This window comes from Terrapene carolina, unplaced genomic scaffold (assembly GCF_002925995.2).
Source record: "Terrapene carolina triunguis isolate 2854851 unplaced genomic scaffold, T_m_triunguis-2.0 Scaffold88, whole genome shotgun sequence".
In the NCBI taxonomy this organism is placed as follows: domain Eukaryota; kingdom Metazoa; phylum Chordata; order Testudines; family Emydidae; genus Terrapene; species Terrapene triunguis.
The window spans coordinates 5,375,803-5,394,541 of NW_020664439.1; the positions used below are offsets into that span (position 1 = coordinate 5,375,803).

Genomic DNA, 18,739 nt, shown 5'->3' on the forward strand with positions numbered 1-18,739 from the left:
CTGCAGCTCCTTCACTTTAACCCTGCACTGGCCAAGCGAACTCAATCCAGGCGCTCGTAGCCATGCAGGCGGAGCACTACCGCGCCTGCCCCCCCACCCCCCGCAGCCCTTATCACAAAACTCTTTCCCTTGTGCCCCCATGTCACCTCCAACCCACTTTCCCCAACATCTGGGTTCTTATCGCCACCAGCTGCCTCCAACACCTGTAGCTTCACCACCCAGCCCTGAAAACTACGACCCTTACCCACTGCACTCAACCCCCATCACCATACAGTATAGCCATCCTGAAGTGCAGCACTCATTGCAAAGCACTCCAAACAGGAAGGCTGAGTATGATCACAGGACATATGCAAATCTGTGATTGTCCCGTTCCCCACCCCACCCCTTTGCCCTTTCTGTTTCTCAAGCAATTGTGTTTCTTTTCAATAAATGCATTTTCTTTTCAACAAATGGATTTTTTTGCTTTGAAAACATTCTTTATTATTGCATAAAGTAAAAGATACCTTAGCCCAGGAAAGTAACAGGCACTGCAAGTCAGTGTATCATACGTAGCAAACACAGATTCCTACTAACATTGGAACCACTGCACTTCACTCCTGTGCAGGACACCAGACATTACTGGTGGCTTTCAGCCTCAAATTGCTCCCTCAAGGCATCCCTAATCCTTGCAGCCCCATGCTGGGCCCCTCTTATAGCCCTACTCTCTGGCTGTTCAAATTCAACCTCCAGGTGTTGAACCGCCGAGTTCCATGCCTGAGTGAATATTTCACCCTTCCCTTCACAAATGTTATGGAGGGTACAGCACGCGGATATAACCGCGGGTATGCTGTTATCGGCCAGGTCCAGCTTCCCATACAGAGAGCGCCAGCGGCCCTTTAAACAGCCAAAAGCACACTCCAAGGTCATTCTGCACCGGCTCAGCCTGTTGTTGAACCACTCCTTGCTGCTGTCAAGGCTCCCTGTGTAGGGTTTCATGAGCCACGGCATTAAAGGGTAAGCGGGATCTCCAAGGATCACACTGGGCATTTCAACTTCCCCTACGGTGATCTTCTGGTCTGGGAAAAATGTCCCGGCTTGCAGCTTCCTGAACAGGCCAGTGTTCTGAAAGATGTGTGCGTCATGCACCTTTCCGGGCCAGCCTGTGTTAATGTCAATGAAACGCCCACGGTGATCCACAAGCGCCTGGAGAACCATAGAGAAATAGCCCTTCCGATTAACGTCCTCCGAGGCTAGGTGGGCTGGTGCCAGAATTGGAATGTGCGTCCCATCTAGCGCCTCTCCGCAATTAGGGAAACCCATTTGTGCAAAGCCAGCCACAATGTCCTGCACGCTACCCAGAGTCACGGTTCTTCTGAGGAGGATGTGATTAATGGCCCTGCAAACTTGCATCTACACGATTCCAACGGTCGACTTCCCCACTCAAAACTGGTTAGCCACCGCTCGGTAGCTGTCTGTAGTTGCCAGCTTCCAGATTGCAATAGCTAGCCGCTTCTCCACCGTCAGGGCAGCTCTCAATCTCGTGTCCTTTCGCCACAGGGTCGGGACAAGCTCCTCACACAGTCCCATGAAAGTGGCTTTTCTCATGCGAAAGTTCTGCAGCCACTGCTTGTCATCCCAGACTTGCATGACGATGTGATCCCACCACTCAGTGCTTTGTTTCCCGAGCCCAAAAGCGCCGTTTGACGGTGGTGAACATGTCCGTGAATGCCACAAGCAATCTCGTGTCGTATGCATTACTCGAGTCGATATCGTCGGAGTCCTCACTGTCACTTTATTCTTAAGGAATAACTCGACTGCCAAACGTGATGTGCTGGCGAAACTCGTCAGCATATTCCTCAGCAGTTCAGGCTCCATTCCCACAGACCGAAAGGGAAGACAGAGCGCCAATTGAAAGATGGCGCCAATTGTGGACGGAAGCAGAAGGATTGCTGGGATGCGAACCGATGCATCATGGGGTGTTGGGACTGGGCCCAGAATCCCCCGCCCTCTTCCTACAAGCCACAGCGCCAGAATGGGAAGAGGTGCTCTGTGGGATAGCTGCCCACAATGCACCGCTCCCAATGCCACTGCAAGTGCTGCAAATGTGGACACGCCAGTGCACGTGCAGCTGTCAGTGTGGACAGACTGCAGTGCTTTCCCTACTGCACTCTACGAAGGCTGGTTTAACTCAAAGGGCTATACATTTGCAAGTGTAGCCATGCCCTAAATTTTAAGTGTAAACCTAGGTTTATTCAGGAACAATAGTGCCTTGTTCCTGTTTTGTTTAATCCACTCTGAATCCAGTAACATGGAGTTAGTCAGGAACAGCTGTTGCACTTTACATTCACACCTTAATTTACCTGTGTTAACTTTCAAGTGTAGACAAGCCCTAGGGCCCACCCCCACTCTCCCTGTTAACACTGATGCAACTGAATGGGTGGTAGCACCAATGGAAGTATTTTGCTGATATTACCTAAACAAGGCCATAGAAAGGACAGTACGTATAAATTCTAGGAACTACACCTCTACCCCGATATAACACGACCCGATATAACACGAATTCGGATATAACGTGGTAAAGCAGCGCTCCAGGGGAGGGGGGCGGGACTGCGCACTCCGGCGGATCAAAGCAAGTTCGATATAACGCGGTTTCACCTATAACACGGTAAGATTTTTTGGCTCCCGAGGACAGTGTTATATTGGGGTAGAGGTGTTAATTCCTGTTCCCATTGCAGTTAGTGGAAATATAACCTTTTAATTCAGCAGGACAAGGATTGCAATCTAAAACGTTTAAAAGCAGTGAATTCTACTATTGGTTTGTTGTAATTTGCTTTCCTCCCTAATTTCTTCCCCCCTTTGGTATCATTTGTGTGATATACTTTGTTAGTAATAATAATGTGATAAATAATAAACTAAAGCTTCATAAAAGTGCATGGTACTTTAAAGAAATGAAAGAAGACTGGTAGCTCTTGAGAGCATTTCTTTAAATTACCATGCACTTTTATGAAGCTGTATTTTATTATTTATTACATTATTATTTTACTAATTGATTGCTGACTTTTGTCCTCATCCCTGTACAAAGTATAGAAGACACACGTTCCCTTCCTCAAGGATCTTGCAGTTTAGGTCAGGGGTTCTCAAACTGTGGCTTGGGACCCCAAAGTGGGTTGCTTCGGTCCCCATTCCTGGGGTCATGTAGTAATTTTTCTTGTCAGAAGGGGGTCGCGGTGCAATGAAGTTTGAGAACTGTTGGGTTAGGTATATGGCTTGAAAACACAATGCCCCTTATTAAGCAATTAACAAGTATTAGGAATTGCACTGTATATTGCATGCTAAAACTTAAATTTATCAATTTAATAAGAACCAAATCCTGCTTTCTTTACTTATGTGAATAATCCCATTGAAATCAATAAGATGAATAAGATGAACAGAATTTTGCCCTGTTATGCTATACACTAAGGCCATAATTCTGTTTACATGCTAGTTTTACCTGGGTATAACTCCACCAGCTTCATTGAAGTTACTTCTGATTTACATCAGTTAGATCAAAATCAGGCCTTTAGGTTTATAGTTATATTCTCACAGTTGCACTTTCCTTTTTTACTGCTGATGTAATTCCCAATTCTGCCACACTTTCTCATGCTGAGTAGCCTGAATTTACTGTACAATTAGTATCAATATGAGTAAATGTGGCAGGGTTAGGCCTCAATATAAGAATATAAGAACCATACTGGATCAGACCAATGGTCCTTTTAGCCCAGTATCCTGTCATCTGACAGTGGCTGGTGCCAGATGCTTCAGAGGCAATGAACAGAACAGGGCAATTTAGCAAGTGATCCATCCCTGTCGTCCAGTCCCAGCTTCTGGCAGTAAGAGATTTAAGGACACTTAGACTACAGAGTTGCATCCCTGACTATCTTGGCTAATAGTCATTGATCCTCCATGAACTTATCTAATTTTTTTTAACCTTCACAACATTCCACAAGTTGACTGTGTGATGTGTGTACAAGTACTTCCTTTTTGTTTGTTGTAAACCTGCTGACTAGTAATTTCATCAGGTGACCCCGATTCTTGTGTTATGTGAGGGAGTAAATAACATTTCCTTACTCACTTTCTGCACACTATTCATGATTTTATAGACTTGTATCATGTTCCCCCCCTTTAGTCATCTCTTTTCTCAGATGAACACTGTCTTTTTAATCTCTCCTCATCTGAAAGCTGTTCCATTATCCCTAATCATTTTTGTTGCCCTTCTCTGTAATTTTTACAATTCTAATATATCTTTTTTGAGATAGGGCAACCAGAACTGCATGCAGTATTCCAGGTGTGAGCATACCATGGATTTATATAGTGGCATTATGGTATTTTCCATCTTATTATCTATCCCTTTCCTAATGGTTCCTAATATTCTCTTAGCTTTTTTGACTGCTGCTGCCCTTTGAGCAGTTTTTTTCGGAGAGCTATCCACAGTGATTCCAAGATCTTTCTTGAGTGCTAGCAGCTATTTAGACCCCATCATTTTGTAAGTATAGTTGGGATTATGTTTTCCAATTCACAGTACTTTATCAACATTCAATTTCATCTGACATTTGGTTACCCATGTATGCAGTGTAGTTGTAGCCGTGTCAGTGCCAGGATATTAGAAAGACAAGATGAGTGAAGTAATATCTTTTATTGGATCAATTTCTGTTGGTGAAAGAGACAAGCTTTCAAGCCACACAGAGCTCTTCTTCAGGTCTGGGAAAGGTATTCCGAGTGTCCAAACTAAATGTAAAGTGGAAAAGATTGTTTAGCATAAGTAGTTAGCACATATCGTAAGGGACCATTCAAGGTACAGTGGCCTTTTAAAACGTCTGCAGTCATAGGACCAAAAGGGGGCTAGTGGATTACAGATTTTTGTAATAAGCCCTAAATAAGGCTATGTTTTAGTCATGGGTGTTTTTTGTAAAAGTCACGGACAGGTCACAGGCAGTAAGCAAAAATTCACGGTCCGTGACTTGTCCATGACTTTTACTAAAAATACCCGTGACTAAAACGGGGGGAGGGGAGGCTGCCTGAGGGCACGGCAGGTGCTGAGGGAGGGTGGCCTGTGTGCTGGGGGAGGGCAGTTGGTGGCACGCGACCTGGAACCCCCGCTGGTGGTGGAGGGGGCAGTTGCACACGCCTCCGCCCAGAGCACTGGCTTTGCGGCTCCCATTGGCTGGGAACCATGGCCAGTGGGAGCTGTGAGGGCGGTGCCTGCAGGCAGAGGCAGTGTGCAGAGCTGCCTGGCCATGCCTCCGCCTAGCAGCTGAGTGAGGGGGATGTTGCCACTTCCAGGGAGCCCCCCAGGTAAGCGCCGCCCAGAGCCCACCTCACCCCGTCCCATGCCCCAACCTCCTGCTCCCTCCCACACCTAAACTCTGCTGCTGGGGGGGGGGGAGGGGCAGCGCAGTGGCCCAAGACTGCCCCAGCAGCAGCTGGTATGACTGGCGCAGGGGCTGCCTGAGCTGCCCCATAGCCAGGTGCACCGGACGCTGCAGAAGTCACGGAGGTCACGGAATCCGTGACCTCCATGACAAATTTGCAGCCTTAGCCATAAATCCAGTGTCCAGTTACCCAGTCATCCTGTTTTTTGAGATCCCTTTGTAACTCTTCACAGTCAGCTTTGGATTTAACTATCTTGAATAATTTTGAATTGTCTGCAAACTTTGCCACCGCAATGTTTACCCCCTTGTCCAGATCATTTATGAACAGGAGTGGCCAACCTGTGGCTTCGGAGCCACATGCAGCTCTTCAGAAGTTAATATGCGGCTCCTTGTATGGGCACCAACTCCGGGGCTGGAGCTACACACGCCAACTTTCCAGTGTACCAGGAGGTGCTCACTGCTCAACCCCTGGCTCTGCCACAGGCCCTGCCCCCTCCCCTCAGCCTGCCACGCCTTTGCTCCTGCACACCACGAAACAGCTTATCGGGAAGTGCAGGGAGGGAGGGGAAGGTGCTGATCGCCGGTGGGTGGGAGGCGCTGGGAGCGGGGTGGGGGAGCTCATGGGGGGCTGCTGACATATTACTGTGGCTCTTTGGCAATGTACATTGATAAATTCTGGCTCCTTCTCAGGCTCAGGTTAGCCACCCCTGATTTATGAATATGTTGAAAAGCACTGGTCCCAGTACAGATCATTGGGGGACCCCACTTTTTACCTCTCTCCACTGTGAAAACTGACCATTTATTCTGACCCTTTGTTACCTATCTTTTAACCTATTACTAATACATGAGGAGCTTCCCTCTTATCCCTTAACTGCTTACTTTGCTTAAGAGCCTTTGGAGAGGGATCTTGTCAAAGGCTTTCCAGAAGTTCAGGTACACTATATCAACTGGATCATCCTTGTCTACATGTTTGTTGACCCCCCTTAAAGAATCCTAGTAGATTGGTAGGCCATGATTTCCCTTTACAAAAGTCATATTGACTCTTCCCCAACAAATCACTTTCATCTATGCGTCTGATAATTCTGTTCTTTATTATAGTTTCAACCAGTTTGCCTGGTACTGAAGTTAGGCTTATTGGACTGTAATTGCCAGGATTGCCTCTGGAGCCTTTTTAAAAAATCAGTGTTACATTAGCTATCCGCCAGTCATCTTGTACAGATGCTGATTTAAGCAATAGGTTACATACCACAGTTAGTAGTTTTGCAATTTCATATTTGAGTTCCTTAGAAAGCAGTATAACTGGTGAGTTTAATATTTTCATCTGGCCCAGGAGATGTCACTACTGGATAAAACTGTTGCAAAATCAATTGGATAGAGTATAGAGATACAGATTAGAATATCAAGTGACACAATATTAACTGGGTGCTTTAGCAGGCTTTATTGAAAATGTTACATTGAACGCAACAGTATTCTTTAGGCAATAAATTGACATGTAATCCATGTGTTAATCCAAATTAAGGATAATTATTTTGTAGCCTTCATATGACCTTATCAAAAGTGTTTTCTACCTAGTAAATAATTTCTAGAGGTTTTCATTAAATTGTGTCTGAAATAGAATTGAGCCCTATGTAAAAAGCAACAGTATGACGTTTGGTATATTTATAGTGTTCCTTTTTAAAATTGTCTTAGTGAGAAAATTGTACTACAGAATACAGGCAAGAATAGTGCCTTCTAAAGAGGCTTTATAAAAAGCCTGTTTAAAAAAAAGTAATTTTGTTCTATGTTAAGAGATGGTGTAACCAGACTTTGGTCCAGTAATATGCAGCTCTGAAGATGCTGGGCAGTCAGGAAATAAAATTAGTGTTAGAAACAGCATTTACTGTCTCTGCACATGGGGAATGAGAGGAAATGAACGTAATCTCTTAGAATCCTTTTTTTAAAAAGAATCTTTTGCACAAGTTTTAAAATAATTTGAGACACATCTTCCTGGAAGTTTAAAAATGAATCCATGCACTTAGAATTATGGAAGTTAGTGCAGGAGTGCTTCCCAGGTTTTTTTTTGTAGGGCTTTAATCCAGTTGGTTTTAAAAATCAGGAATTAAAAGATATACCAACTGAGCTATGCTTATAGGGATGATCATCGTATATACCTTCACCAGGCTATGTCTAGGCAAATTAATTGTATTATATTCACAGGCAACCTTAAATCATTTCCTAACCTTTGAGTGCTTGACTTTGCAATCTTAATAATATTCTTTTAACATAGTTTGTGTGTGAGTGAGAGAGCTGTATATATTGATGATGATATAATGCCTTCGACTATAGTCTTTGCTTTTAAATTTTAGATAGGAGTTAACTATTGTCAGAAAATAGAAATTCTCCTTTAACTCATTAGGTAGCTCCCACTTCTTACTTCCAGATGCAAAGACTCCTTATTCATTTGCTTGCATAATGGTTTTCTCACAAATATACGTAATGTTTTATTTGATACTTATTCATGCGGTTGCCTTTTTTCTGTGGTATCTACATTATGCTTCAACATTAATTTTAGGTATTTTTTCCAAAATGCACATTAGTAACCTGTATTAATTTTTAATTTCACCAGAGCATATTGATTAACTGATTGTTTTGCTGATAAGGAGAAAGAGTTAAGACATTTGCTTTTGCTGATCAGGAATGGTCACTAGGATAAACAAAATCATTAAACTCCATAGATTGCATTATGGTACTGATGTATACTGAAGACTGAGATGTGGTTTGTAGCCTCCCTCTACAATTGTTCTAGTTTAAAAATTTCTTCTTTAATATTACTTTTATTGGTGGTATTACAGGAGCACCTGGAGGCCCTGAGATCAGACTTACGTTGTGCTAGGGGCTGTGCAAACACATAGTAAGAAGCAGTTTAAAAATCTGTATAGCAAAATCCTGAGGTCTTTACTCGGGCAAACTCCCGCTGATATCAACTGAGAGATTTGCTTGAGTAAGGACTTTAGGATTTAGCCTTTTAACATTTTTAAGCTTGATATAAAGGTGATACTCCAATTAAACAAAGGCTAGGTTATTCATAATTATGGTTCTCACAGCAACCTTAACTCAGTCCTTTGTGTGTATGCATTACAGTAGGATATATTTCATTGCATTGCATGGTGTCACATTTCATTTGCCAAATAATAACTTTTGACCGTTACTAGAGTAGTGTAAGTTACACAGATTTTAGACTGATCAGGCTATTTGTTTTGTATTATGCAAGTTTCATAAATTTCATAATTCTTTCATTGCATTAACTGTCAGAATTGATTTGTTGGGTACTAAAATGTTTTAATTCTTCTAGCCATAGCACCATAAAGAAGACACTCAGAAATCTTTTCTCAATGATTCTATAGTCAACGGATGTAACAATGGTACTAATACTGGGCCGCAGACTGAATAGAGAGGATAGCGGGGTCCGTGATTCCCCTGCAACCAAACGTAAAGTTTTTGAAATGGACCCAAAGTCCTTATCAGGTCATGAGTTTTTTGACTTCTCTTCAGGATCATCCCATGCTGAAAGCATACTCCAGATCTTCAATGAGTTTAGAGACAGCCGCTTGTTCACAGATGTAATTATCTGTGTGGAAGGAAGAGAGTTTCCCTGTCATCGAGCTGTTCTCTCGGCCTGCAGTAGCTACTTCAGAGCTATGTTTTGCAATGATCACAGAGAAAGCAGAGAAATGTTGGTGGAGATCAATGGCATTTTTGCTGAAGCTATGGATTGCTTTTTACAGTACGTGTACACTGGCAAGGTGAAAATCACTACAGAGAATGTGCAATATATCTTTGAAACATCAAGTCTCTTTCAAATTAGTGTTCTGCGTGATGCTTGTGCCAAGTTCCTGGAAGAGCAACTGGATCCTTGTAACTGCCTGGGAATCCAGCGTTTTGCTGATACACACTCACTAAAGACACTCTTCACCAAATGCAGAAATTTTGCACTGCAGACATTCGAGGATGTTTCTCAGCATGAAGAATTTCTTGAGCTTGGGAAAGATGAGCTCATTGATTATATTTGCAGTGATGAGTTGGTGATCAGTAAAGAAGAGATGGTTTTTGAAGCAGTTATGCGCTGGGTTTACCGTGCTGTTGATCTGAGAAGACCAGTGTTACAGGAACTTCTAACACATGTGAGACTCCCTTTATTACATCCTAACTATTTTGTACAGACAGTGGAAGTGGAACAGCTGATTCAGAATTCTCCAGAGTGTTATCAGCTGCTGCATGAAGCAAGAAGATACCACATACTTGGAAATGAAATGATGTCCCCAAGAACTAGACCACGCAGGTGAGAGGATTTTTTACTGTTTTTCTGATATGCCCTAGAAGAACATTATTTTTTTTTTTACCTGTTTATCTAGTAGATATGAACTGTAACCAAACTGCAGCATAGTGAAGAAAAATTTGAAAGTGTCTTTTATTTTGTGTTACTGAGTTCTGCATTTTTACTGCCTTATCCACACACAAAAGCCTGATCACCTCACATGCTTAACTTTAAGTAGGCCTTTGAGTAATCTTATTCACACATATATGTAACTTTACTGATATGAGTAGTCCCCTAGAATTCAATAGGAAGGACACCGATGTCAGTAAGTTACTCACAGGTGTAGATGTTGGCAGGATGAGATCCTAAGCCCTTTTCACTAGTTGCCCAGTTAAGCCACTTGCAGCAGCTTTCATTCCGGCTCATTACAATGCAGTCATTAATCCACTACATTTCATAATTATTTAATTTTTACAGTGTAAAATAATAATGTATTGTACACTTATCAAGGAGTTGGGTGGCATTTTTCAGTTATGGCAACAGCGACTGCTTTTGAAAATCCCACTGTTACACCACAAAACATTTTACAGGTTTAATAAAACACTTTACAGGATTAAAAATACAGTTCTAGAATTATATAACAGATTTAGAGATGAAATAACAAAACAAATGTATATATTTACAGAATTACATAGTAGCTACAGAAAATATTTTAAGTTTAAATATTGTAACCCGTTTTTAAAAATCCTAAAACATTACTTCTTATTATCCCATAATACAACTGGAAATTGCTACTGTAAGCTACAGTAGGAAATGAGAAAAAATGCCAAGGGTGGTATTTTGGGAACTGTTGGTTATGGAGATTTCTTTTAGATTCTGCCATATACCTTCCTTCCCAGGTAATTGCTAAAAACATTACATTCTTGAAGGAATGGTAAAGAAGGAAAACTAAGATGTTTAACCCTGGAAATTCTGCCAAACATAACATAGGTACTTGAGAAGGTTAGGCTAGGTCTACACTACGGGGGGGGGCGGGTATCGACCTAAGATACGCAACTTCAGCTACGTGAATAACGTAGCTGAAGTTGCGTATTTTAGGTCGACTTACCTGGCTGTGAGGATGGCGGCGAGTCGACCGCTGCCGCACCGCCGTCGACTCCGCTTCCGCCTCTTGCCACGGTGGATTTCCGGAGTCGACAGCAGAGCCATCGGGGATCGATTTTATCGCGTCTTCACTAGACGCGATAAGTCGATCCCCAGTAGATCGATTGCTACCCGCCAGTCTGGCGGGTAGTGAAGACGTGCCCTTAGTTGGCTAGGTGTAATGCTGCACTGGAGAATTAGCTGAAAAAGGAAACACCCACCTTCACCCCACTGCTTATGTTTAACAGAGATGTTTTCTGAGCAGGGTTTTTGTTACTAAACTTAAGAAGAAACTAAACACTGAATCATGAATGCAGCAACAAGAGGAATAATTTATAAAGAGAGAAGCTGGCTAGTCCCCCAGTGATGATTCTTCCCTGTATCTATTATTAAATTCAAGGGATAGTTCCGTGTCATTTGATTCTGTTGCAAAAATTGATAAAGTTTTGTAACAGTTACCAGATTCCTCCCTGCCTCCTCCATGCTTTCCCCTTTCATTTCTTCTAAAATGGGATTTTGGTAGCTCCTTTACCCATTCCCTCCCTATGTGCCATGTATTGCTGCCTCTTTTTTCTCCTGCTTTGCTTTTATGTAAGCTTTGTTAGTGAGGAAAAAGCATAGAACCTACTGAAAGTTCTGTATACCAAAATTAATGTTTCTGCTGAAACTTTTCTTGGGAACTGTTCTTGGGATTGTGTGTGCATATGTATCAGTATGTTTCTGTACTTAAACTGGTTTCTGACTAGCTGTTCAAAAACAGTGGGATTCTGGTCTGAGTTCATTTGAAGCAAGTGAAAAATTGTCTGATGTCACTGCACGTTTAAAACTTGGGTTGAGATCCTCCCTTCTTTTCCCTTATGCCCCTATGCCAGGGGTGGTCAATTATTTTTTGTCAAGGCCCAAATTTCTTTGTGAAGGTATAGTCAAGGTCCAGACTCCAGGGAAGAAAAATAATAAAAAGAACTACAATAATGATAATAATAAGTAAATTCCATTCAAAAGCCTCTGATGGTCAGGATTTGGCCTGTGGTCTGCCTATTGACTGTTCCTGCCCTAAGCTTTCATTGTAGAACAAAGTGGCGATGTGGGAGCCAGATAACAGAATACAGTTGCACTGACATCTTGAGGTCGTCTCTCATATCTCCATTAAGCTTCACAGTGACATCTAGTGGTCATGTTGTTCTAGTGCAGGGGTGGGCAAACTACAGCCCTCGGGCTGCTTCCGGCCCATCAGACGTTTTTATACAGCCCTCAAGCTCCCGCCAGGAGCTCACAATTCCCTTGATGAGCACCATCTTCCAGCACGCAGAGCCACACTGCACAGGCGCAACTTCACTGTGCTGTTTCTGGGATCGGAACCCGCCCCTGGCGGCAGAATGCCAAATTCCCTCCCGGTCTCCTACGGTCCCACCTGTCCCAGCTAGGGTGCCTCCGCCCATGGCGGTGCCTGGTACGGCCACCTTGGTGCCGCTGCCGGCAGGGCCCCTAGGAGTCCCCAGTACCGCCCCTGTAGAGCCCCCCCCCCACGCACCACACCCCATGCGTCCCTTCTTCCCCACCTCGGTAACATCCTTTATAGAGCCCCCCCATGCTACACCCCATAGAGTCCCCCTCCCCCACCATGTATTCATGGCCCGCCATACAATTTCCATACCCAGATGCGGCCCTCAGGCCAAAGAAGTTTGCCCACCCCTGTTCTAGTGGATGGACTCCTGTGTATTTAAAACAAAATATGAATTGCATACCATAAGCTTTGAATATCTTTAGACTGGCTTACAGTTGTTGCTTATTTCAGTGCACAGACCCACTAGACCTGTCTAATGAAAATATATCAAGATGTACTTTTAATTGGTTATTATCATATTTATCCATTTCAACCAGTTCTTCTCAACTACTTTTTTTTTAAATGTAAGCATTCAGTAATTTTTTCCTCTAAGTGATTTACTTTTTATTTAACTACTGCACTGCTGGCTATTATTTTTTATGCAGCATCCAAATATGGTGGATGTTTTTACAGACAAAATTATTGGTTTTTTTCAAAAGCCCTCAGAATTTCTGTCTGTGGAAATTTTTAATTTTTTTGAACAGATTTTCTTTGAACTGATTAAAGGACTTCTACCCAGGCAGCCATTTGTTGGTCTATATTGTTTCATTCAGCTTCCTCAAATAATGTCATGAGAGCTGTATAGTTTCCTGTGTGAAGTACATCAGAAATCTGATTTTTAATTTCTTTTGTGGAAGTACTGGATTTAATGTCACTTTAGTAATGTGATTTTCCATTTTTTCTATTTTGGGTACCATGTAATGACAGAGAGATCTCATGGACCACCTTCCATGTCATCTCCAGAGGCCACAGTTTGAGAACCACAGCTCTGCTGACCTCCATTTGCATTTTATTTCAGTAGTTAACTGTTGCTGTTAACAGCCTATGCCTACTTGTATTTTGTGCCTGCCTCTTTATTTTTTAGCTTGATCCCTATTATCTTTATTGACGGCACACTGTCCCAGTTGCAAAAAATTCTAAGGTCTGGTCTACACTAGAAAACTAGGTTGTCTTAACTACGTAGCTCAGGGGTGGATTTGGGTGTGAAAAATCCACCCCTCTGTGTAGTGTGGTTAAGCTGACCTAACACCTAGTGTAGACAGCGCTAGGTCAATGGACAAATTCTTCTGTCGACCTAGGTACTGCCTCTTGGGGCTTGTCTGCACTTGAAATGCTACAGCGGCACAGCTGCAGCACGTCAGTGTTGAGACTGTATATACCAACAGGAGGCATTGTCCTTTTGATGTAGGTAATCCACCTCTTTGAGAGGTGGTAGCTAGGTCGACGGAAGAATTCTTCCATCGACCTAGCCTAGTGCTGTCTACACAAAGGCCTGGTCTACACTAGATAATTAAGTCGGCTTAACTATGTTGCTTGAGAGTGTGAAAAATCCACACTCCTGAGCAGCACCATTAAGCCAAACTAACCCCAGTGTAGATAGTGCTAGATCGATGGAAGAATTCTTCTATCAATCTAGGTCCTGCCTCTCAGGGAGATGGATTACCTATGCCAACGGGAGGGGTTCTCCCATCAGCATGATGCAGCAGCAAAGCTGCAGTGGTACAGCTCTGCCACCGTAGCATTTCAAGTATACAGAAGTCCTGGGACTTAGGTTGGCTTAGCTGTGCCACCCAGGGGTGTGGATTATTCATACCCCTAAGTGACGTAGTTATGTTGACCTAATTTTCTAGTGTAGAGTAGGCCTTAATCTCCACATATGTGACCATCCAGAGGTGTGGTTTGTTTATTTTTAAATCCAGTTCTGGATTTAAAATATTTTAGTACATTAATTCTCCTTCAGAGAGAGCAAAACTATGGATCATCACTCTCAGGCAGTATTTTTGATCCACGGATATTAGCTCATTTATTTCTTAATTTAAAAAAAGATTGGCAATCATGCATAAGGCTGCGAGTTTGTCACAGAAGTCACTGATTCCGTGACCTTCCATGACTTCTGCAGTGGTTGGTGCCCCTGCGCCAGTTGTACCGGCTGCTGCTGGGGCAGTCTCAGGCCACCACACCCCCATCCCCCAGCAGCAAGAGGAGTTTGGGTTTGGGAGAGGAGCAGGGGGTTGGGGCACGGGACGGGGTGAGGCGGGCAGGCTCTGGGAGGTGTGGAGCCAGGTAGGGAGCCTGCCGACCTCGCCAACACGTCCCCACACCAGCACCAGCGGGGGTCCTGGGCTGCGTGCCGTTACCCGCGCCGCCCCAGCACCAGCGGGGTCCTGGGCCACACACCACTGCTCACCCCCTCCCCAGCACCCACGAGGGTCCTGGGCCGCGCGCTGCTGCCCGCACCCCCACCCCAGCACCTGCAGTGCCCCCAGGCCACCCCCTTCCTCCCCCCAAGTGCCCACGGCACCCCCAGGCCACCCCCCCCCAAAGGTTTAATCAGGGGTATATAGTAGAAGTCATGGACCGGTCATGGGCTGTGAATTTTTGTTTACTGCCCATGACCTGTCCATGACTTTTACTAAAAATATCCGTGACTAAAATGTAGCCTTAATCATGCACAACAAGCTCCTCATTTGGCAGAAGGCCTTGATTGTAGTCTTTAAAAATATCAATAGCCAAACCTTGTCCTTTGTAGGTATCTTTGGTACATAGACTTGGGTTTGCCTGTTGGGGAAAAAGTAAGAGAGACAAATTACTTGCTGTTGAAAGAAACCAATTTCTTTTTCTGAATAGTGCTTCGTCGACTCATAAGGTTCCTTCCCTCTCTCCCTTGAGAGATATCTTTCCAAGATTAGTTCCTCAAAAAACAAGATGGGATAACTAAACATTAAACATTAAATAGATAAAAAGCAGGACCTGACATCACTTCAAGGTTGGAGCAGCTGAAGGGAAATTTTCTTTGGGTTTTTTGACTAGCTATGAGAGAGTAACTGAGACTTTGCTTTTTCTAAAATATTTAGAGTAAAAAGGACTTACTTGTTTAACAAGAGAACAGTAATAATCAGCTAGTTTTTACTTGTGGTGGCCCACAATGTGAAAAAAGTATGGTTTTAAATAAAGGCCTACAGCACTTTTATCATTTATAAACAAAGTTGGTGACGGGTCATGCAGTTGTTATAGACACAAGGTAATGTGATTTTTTGCAGTATTGGGTCATAGTAAATAAGATATCTGCTCTTATGGAGTTATTTGTAGTTAAAATAGTGTACAGCAGTGGCTCTCAAACTAGAGTCGCCCGCTTGTTTTTCAAGCTGATATTGTTTGCTACATATGCTTTAATAAACATCTATTTTGTCTTTCTGTTTTCATTCTTTTAGATCAACTGGTTATTCTGAGGTGATAGTTATTGTCGGAGGCTGTGAACGAGTTGGGGGGTTTAATCTGCCATACACTGAATGCTACGATCCTGTGACAGGAGAATGGAAGTCACTGGCTAAGCTCCCAGAATTTACCAAGTCTGAATATGCAGTGTGTGCTTTACGGAACGATATTCTTGTTTCAGGTAAATAATTCCAGGAAGCTTAAGCATCGTGATGACAGCAGGAACATCCTTGGATAATTTACAGTTCTTTAGGTGATTGTTGCTCTTTGAACTTCCAGAAGCTGCTGGAATGAAAATTTCACGAATTTCACCCCCTCTAGCCTATGTGTTGCTTACCAAATCATCTCCCTCAGTATGTGTTGAGCATAAACCCTATGCCTATATTTGGTAGCCACAAATATTTTTTTCTTATTGTTTTGTTTTTAATCATTAATAATTACAGCCCTGACTGAAATTTCATCAAGGAGGTCTGGGGATATAATATTGATATGAGTGGAGCTTAGAGCTAAATGACTGTATGAACTGACCCACAATCCAATATGTCCTCCTCCATACCGGTTAAGTATGCAGCTTTTAAATATTAGTGCTCAGGTTCTGCAGTGAAAACAGATCAAACCTTTTTTCAGCATAGAAATGCAGAGTAGAGGCAAATACCTCACCCTTCTTAAATCCTGACCTGAAGGTGCTGAGCACCTGCATCTCCCACTGAAGTCAGTGGCTGTAGATGCTCAGCACCTCTCAAGTTTAGACAAAAAGATTAGTTATTTGGGTCCATGTCTGTCATCTGGACCAATGGTGACAGACTTAGCTGGATACTAACTCCTGTCCTGGAACTATCTATCTCCCCCCATTACATTTGTTTGTTACCTCAAAGCAGGGTGGATTTGATTTAAATCAAATTGATTTAAATCATGATTTAAATCACTAGTCAGGAAGACTCGATTTAATCATGGATTTCTGCATAAAAGTGCATTCTTGTTGTTGTTATCAGGGCCGGCTCCAGGCACCAGCTTACCAAGCAGGTGCTTGGGGCGGCCACTTCGGAGAGGGGCGGCACGTCCAGCTGTTCGGCGGCAATTCAGTGGACAGTCCCTCACTCCTGCTCGGAGCGAAGGACCTCCCGCCGAATTGCTGCCACAGATCGCGATCGCGGCTTTTTTTGTTTGTTTGTTTGGCTGCTTGGGGCGGCCAAAACCCTGGAGCCGGCCCTGGTTGTTATAACCTTAATACATATTCTTCACAACTCAGAGATAGATGTAGATTTCATTTTTAGAAGGTACACACTATACATTTTTAAAGTGATTTATTTTGAAAACTTTTCAGATGAGTTTTACAGGTATATCAGAAAATGAATGATTGTTTGGTTATTTCATTTACCAAAGGTAGTTGAAGCAGATATTTATGAAGTCATTGGGAGGTGAACTATCTCCAATTCAACAGGTTAATCATTAATATTTGGAGGATTTTCTTTCCATGCTGTATTAGGAGGGGAACATCACCAGACAGACATTTAAATTGTTTCATTTAACTAAAACAACAGTGTTATGTATTCTGGATTTTTTTCTTCAACAGCAAACATATAATATTTTAACAAAACAAGCATATGAATTTTTGAATTTAGTTAAACATTCAAGTTTTTTAAGATCAGGTTTGTTTTTGTTAAAATTGTTTAGCTAAAATAGTTAAATGAAATATTTTTTTAAAAAAATTAAATCGACTATGTCAGCCAGGTCAGCAACTTAAAATATTGACTTCTGCAGCTAACTCGGTCGTCTTCATCTTCATTTTCTTGTTTGTTCATAATCTGGAAAAGAAAAACAAGCTTTCCTGCTTTTTCAGGTCCCAAACGATTTATCAGTTTGGAATGAATTAGTGCAAAGGAAGAAAATATTCTTTCTACACCGGCAGAAGAAGTTACTGCTGTTAAAAGTGAGATTATCACTTCAACAGTCTCTGAATCCAAGTGCTTTAGTGACTTCCACCAGTTCACTGGTGTGACTTTCTTTAAAACATCATCAACAAACATATATTTCTTGAATGGTTCACTCGTAGCTCTGAAGTTTATTATAGTTGGCATTATGGCATTATGATTGCTGGATGTCTATGTCATAGCCAACTCCTCTTGTTCAGTTGTTAAGGTTTGACTGTGGTACTGAGTATTGAGAATATTTGCAAGAAAATGAGCTGGAGCTAGTGCTTGTCCCATTTGTTTTTTTAATGCTTGTAATTTAACTGTCATTGCATATTTCTCTTTTTAAGATCTCACTCAGTTCCTTCCAAATTTCAACAGCGCCAGCAATAAAACAGCTATTTCTCTGCATTTTGTTCAAGGCTACAGAAATAGGCTTCAGGGTACTCAGTACGTGTTCAACATTTCTCTTAAGCCTAATGTTGAGAACTTTGGCTGTGACAGTGCCATCTATTTTTTCACTATTTTGTTCACAAACTGTCATCAGATTAGGCCAGTTCTTGATATAGTGCTCAAAACAGTCCACTACTGAGTTCCATCGCATGTCTTGTGGGAGAATTAGCTTGGTTCCTCCCACTTTTTTCAGAGCAGCTGCTGCAAAGTGGTTGTTACGGAACAACATTAGCCTTTATTTCTGGAACACTGAAGTCTTTGGCTAGGAGGTGCATCAAATGAGCACTGCAACCGTATGTTATTATCTTGGGACTCTCTTCAGTCTCTTCTAAATTTCTTCTCCTCTTGGATACATTTACAGCATTGTCTGTGACCAAAGCTGTGTACTAGACATTTGAATTTTTTTTCAGTTTGTTCTAGCTTTTACTGCTACTTCTTGTAAGTATTCTGCTGTGTGTGCATTTCCTGATGTATCAATTGTTCTGAACGGAAGACATTCCCTTCTTCCATTGTCACACAAGCACATACAACAGGATCATTGTGGACATTGCTCCACCCATCAAGACTCAGGTTAACAATTTCACTCTCTAGACCTTTTGCACACTGTTCAATTTCTCTTTCATACACTTTATTCAGCAATTTGCCTGCGACATCTGCTCTGTTGGGTGGACTGCATCCTGGTCTTAATGACTGAACCATGTTAATGAAGTGTGGGTTCTCAATCATACGGAAA

General features: G+C 42.6%; 1 protein-coding gene across 4 annotated transcripts in view; it reads left to right on the forward strand.

Annotated features, from left to right (window-relative positions):
• KLHL24 (kelch like family member 24) overlaps positions 1–18,739 on the forward strand; it is a 42,505-nt gene that overhangs the window by 9,718 nt on the left and 14,048 nt on the right. For all 4 annotated transcript variants that reach the window (XM_024216834.2, XM_024216833.2, XM_024216832.2 and 1 more), the window contains 2 exons: positions 8,719–9,705; positions 15,640–15,824. In XM_024216834.2, the coding sequence (XP_024072602.1) occupies positions 8,786–9,705; positions 15,640–15,824 (1,105 nt within the window). In that variant the 5' untranslated portion in view covers positions 8,719–8,785. The remainder of the gene's footprint in view (positions 1–8,718; positions 9,706–15,639; positions 15,825–18,739) is intronic.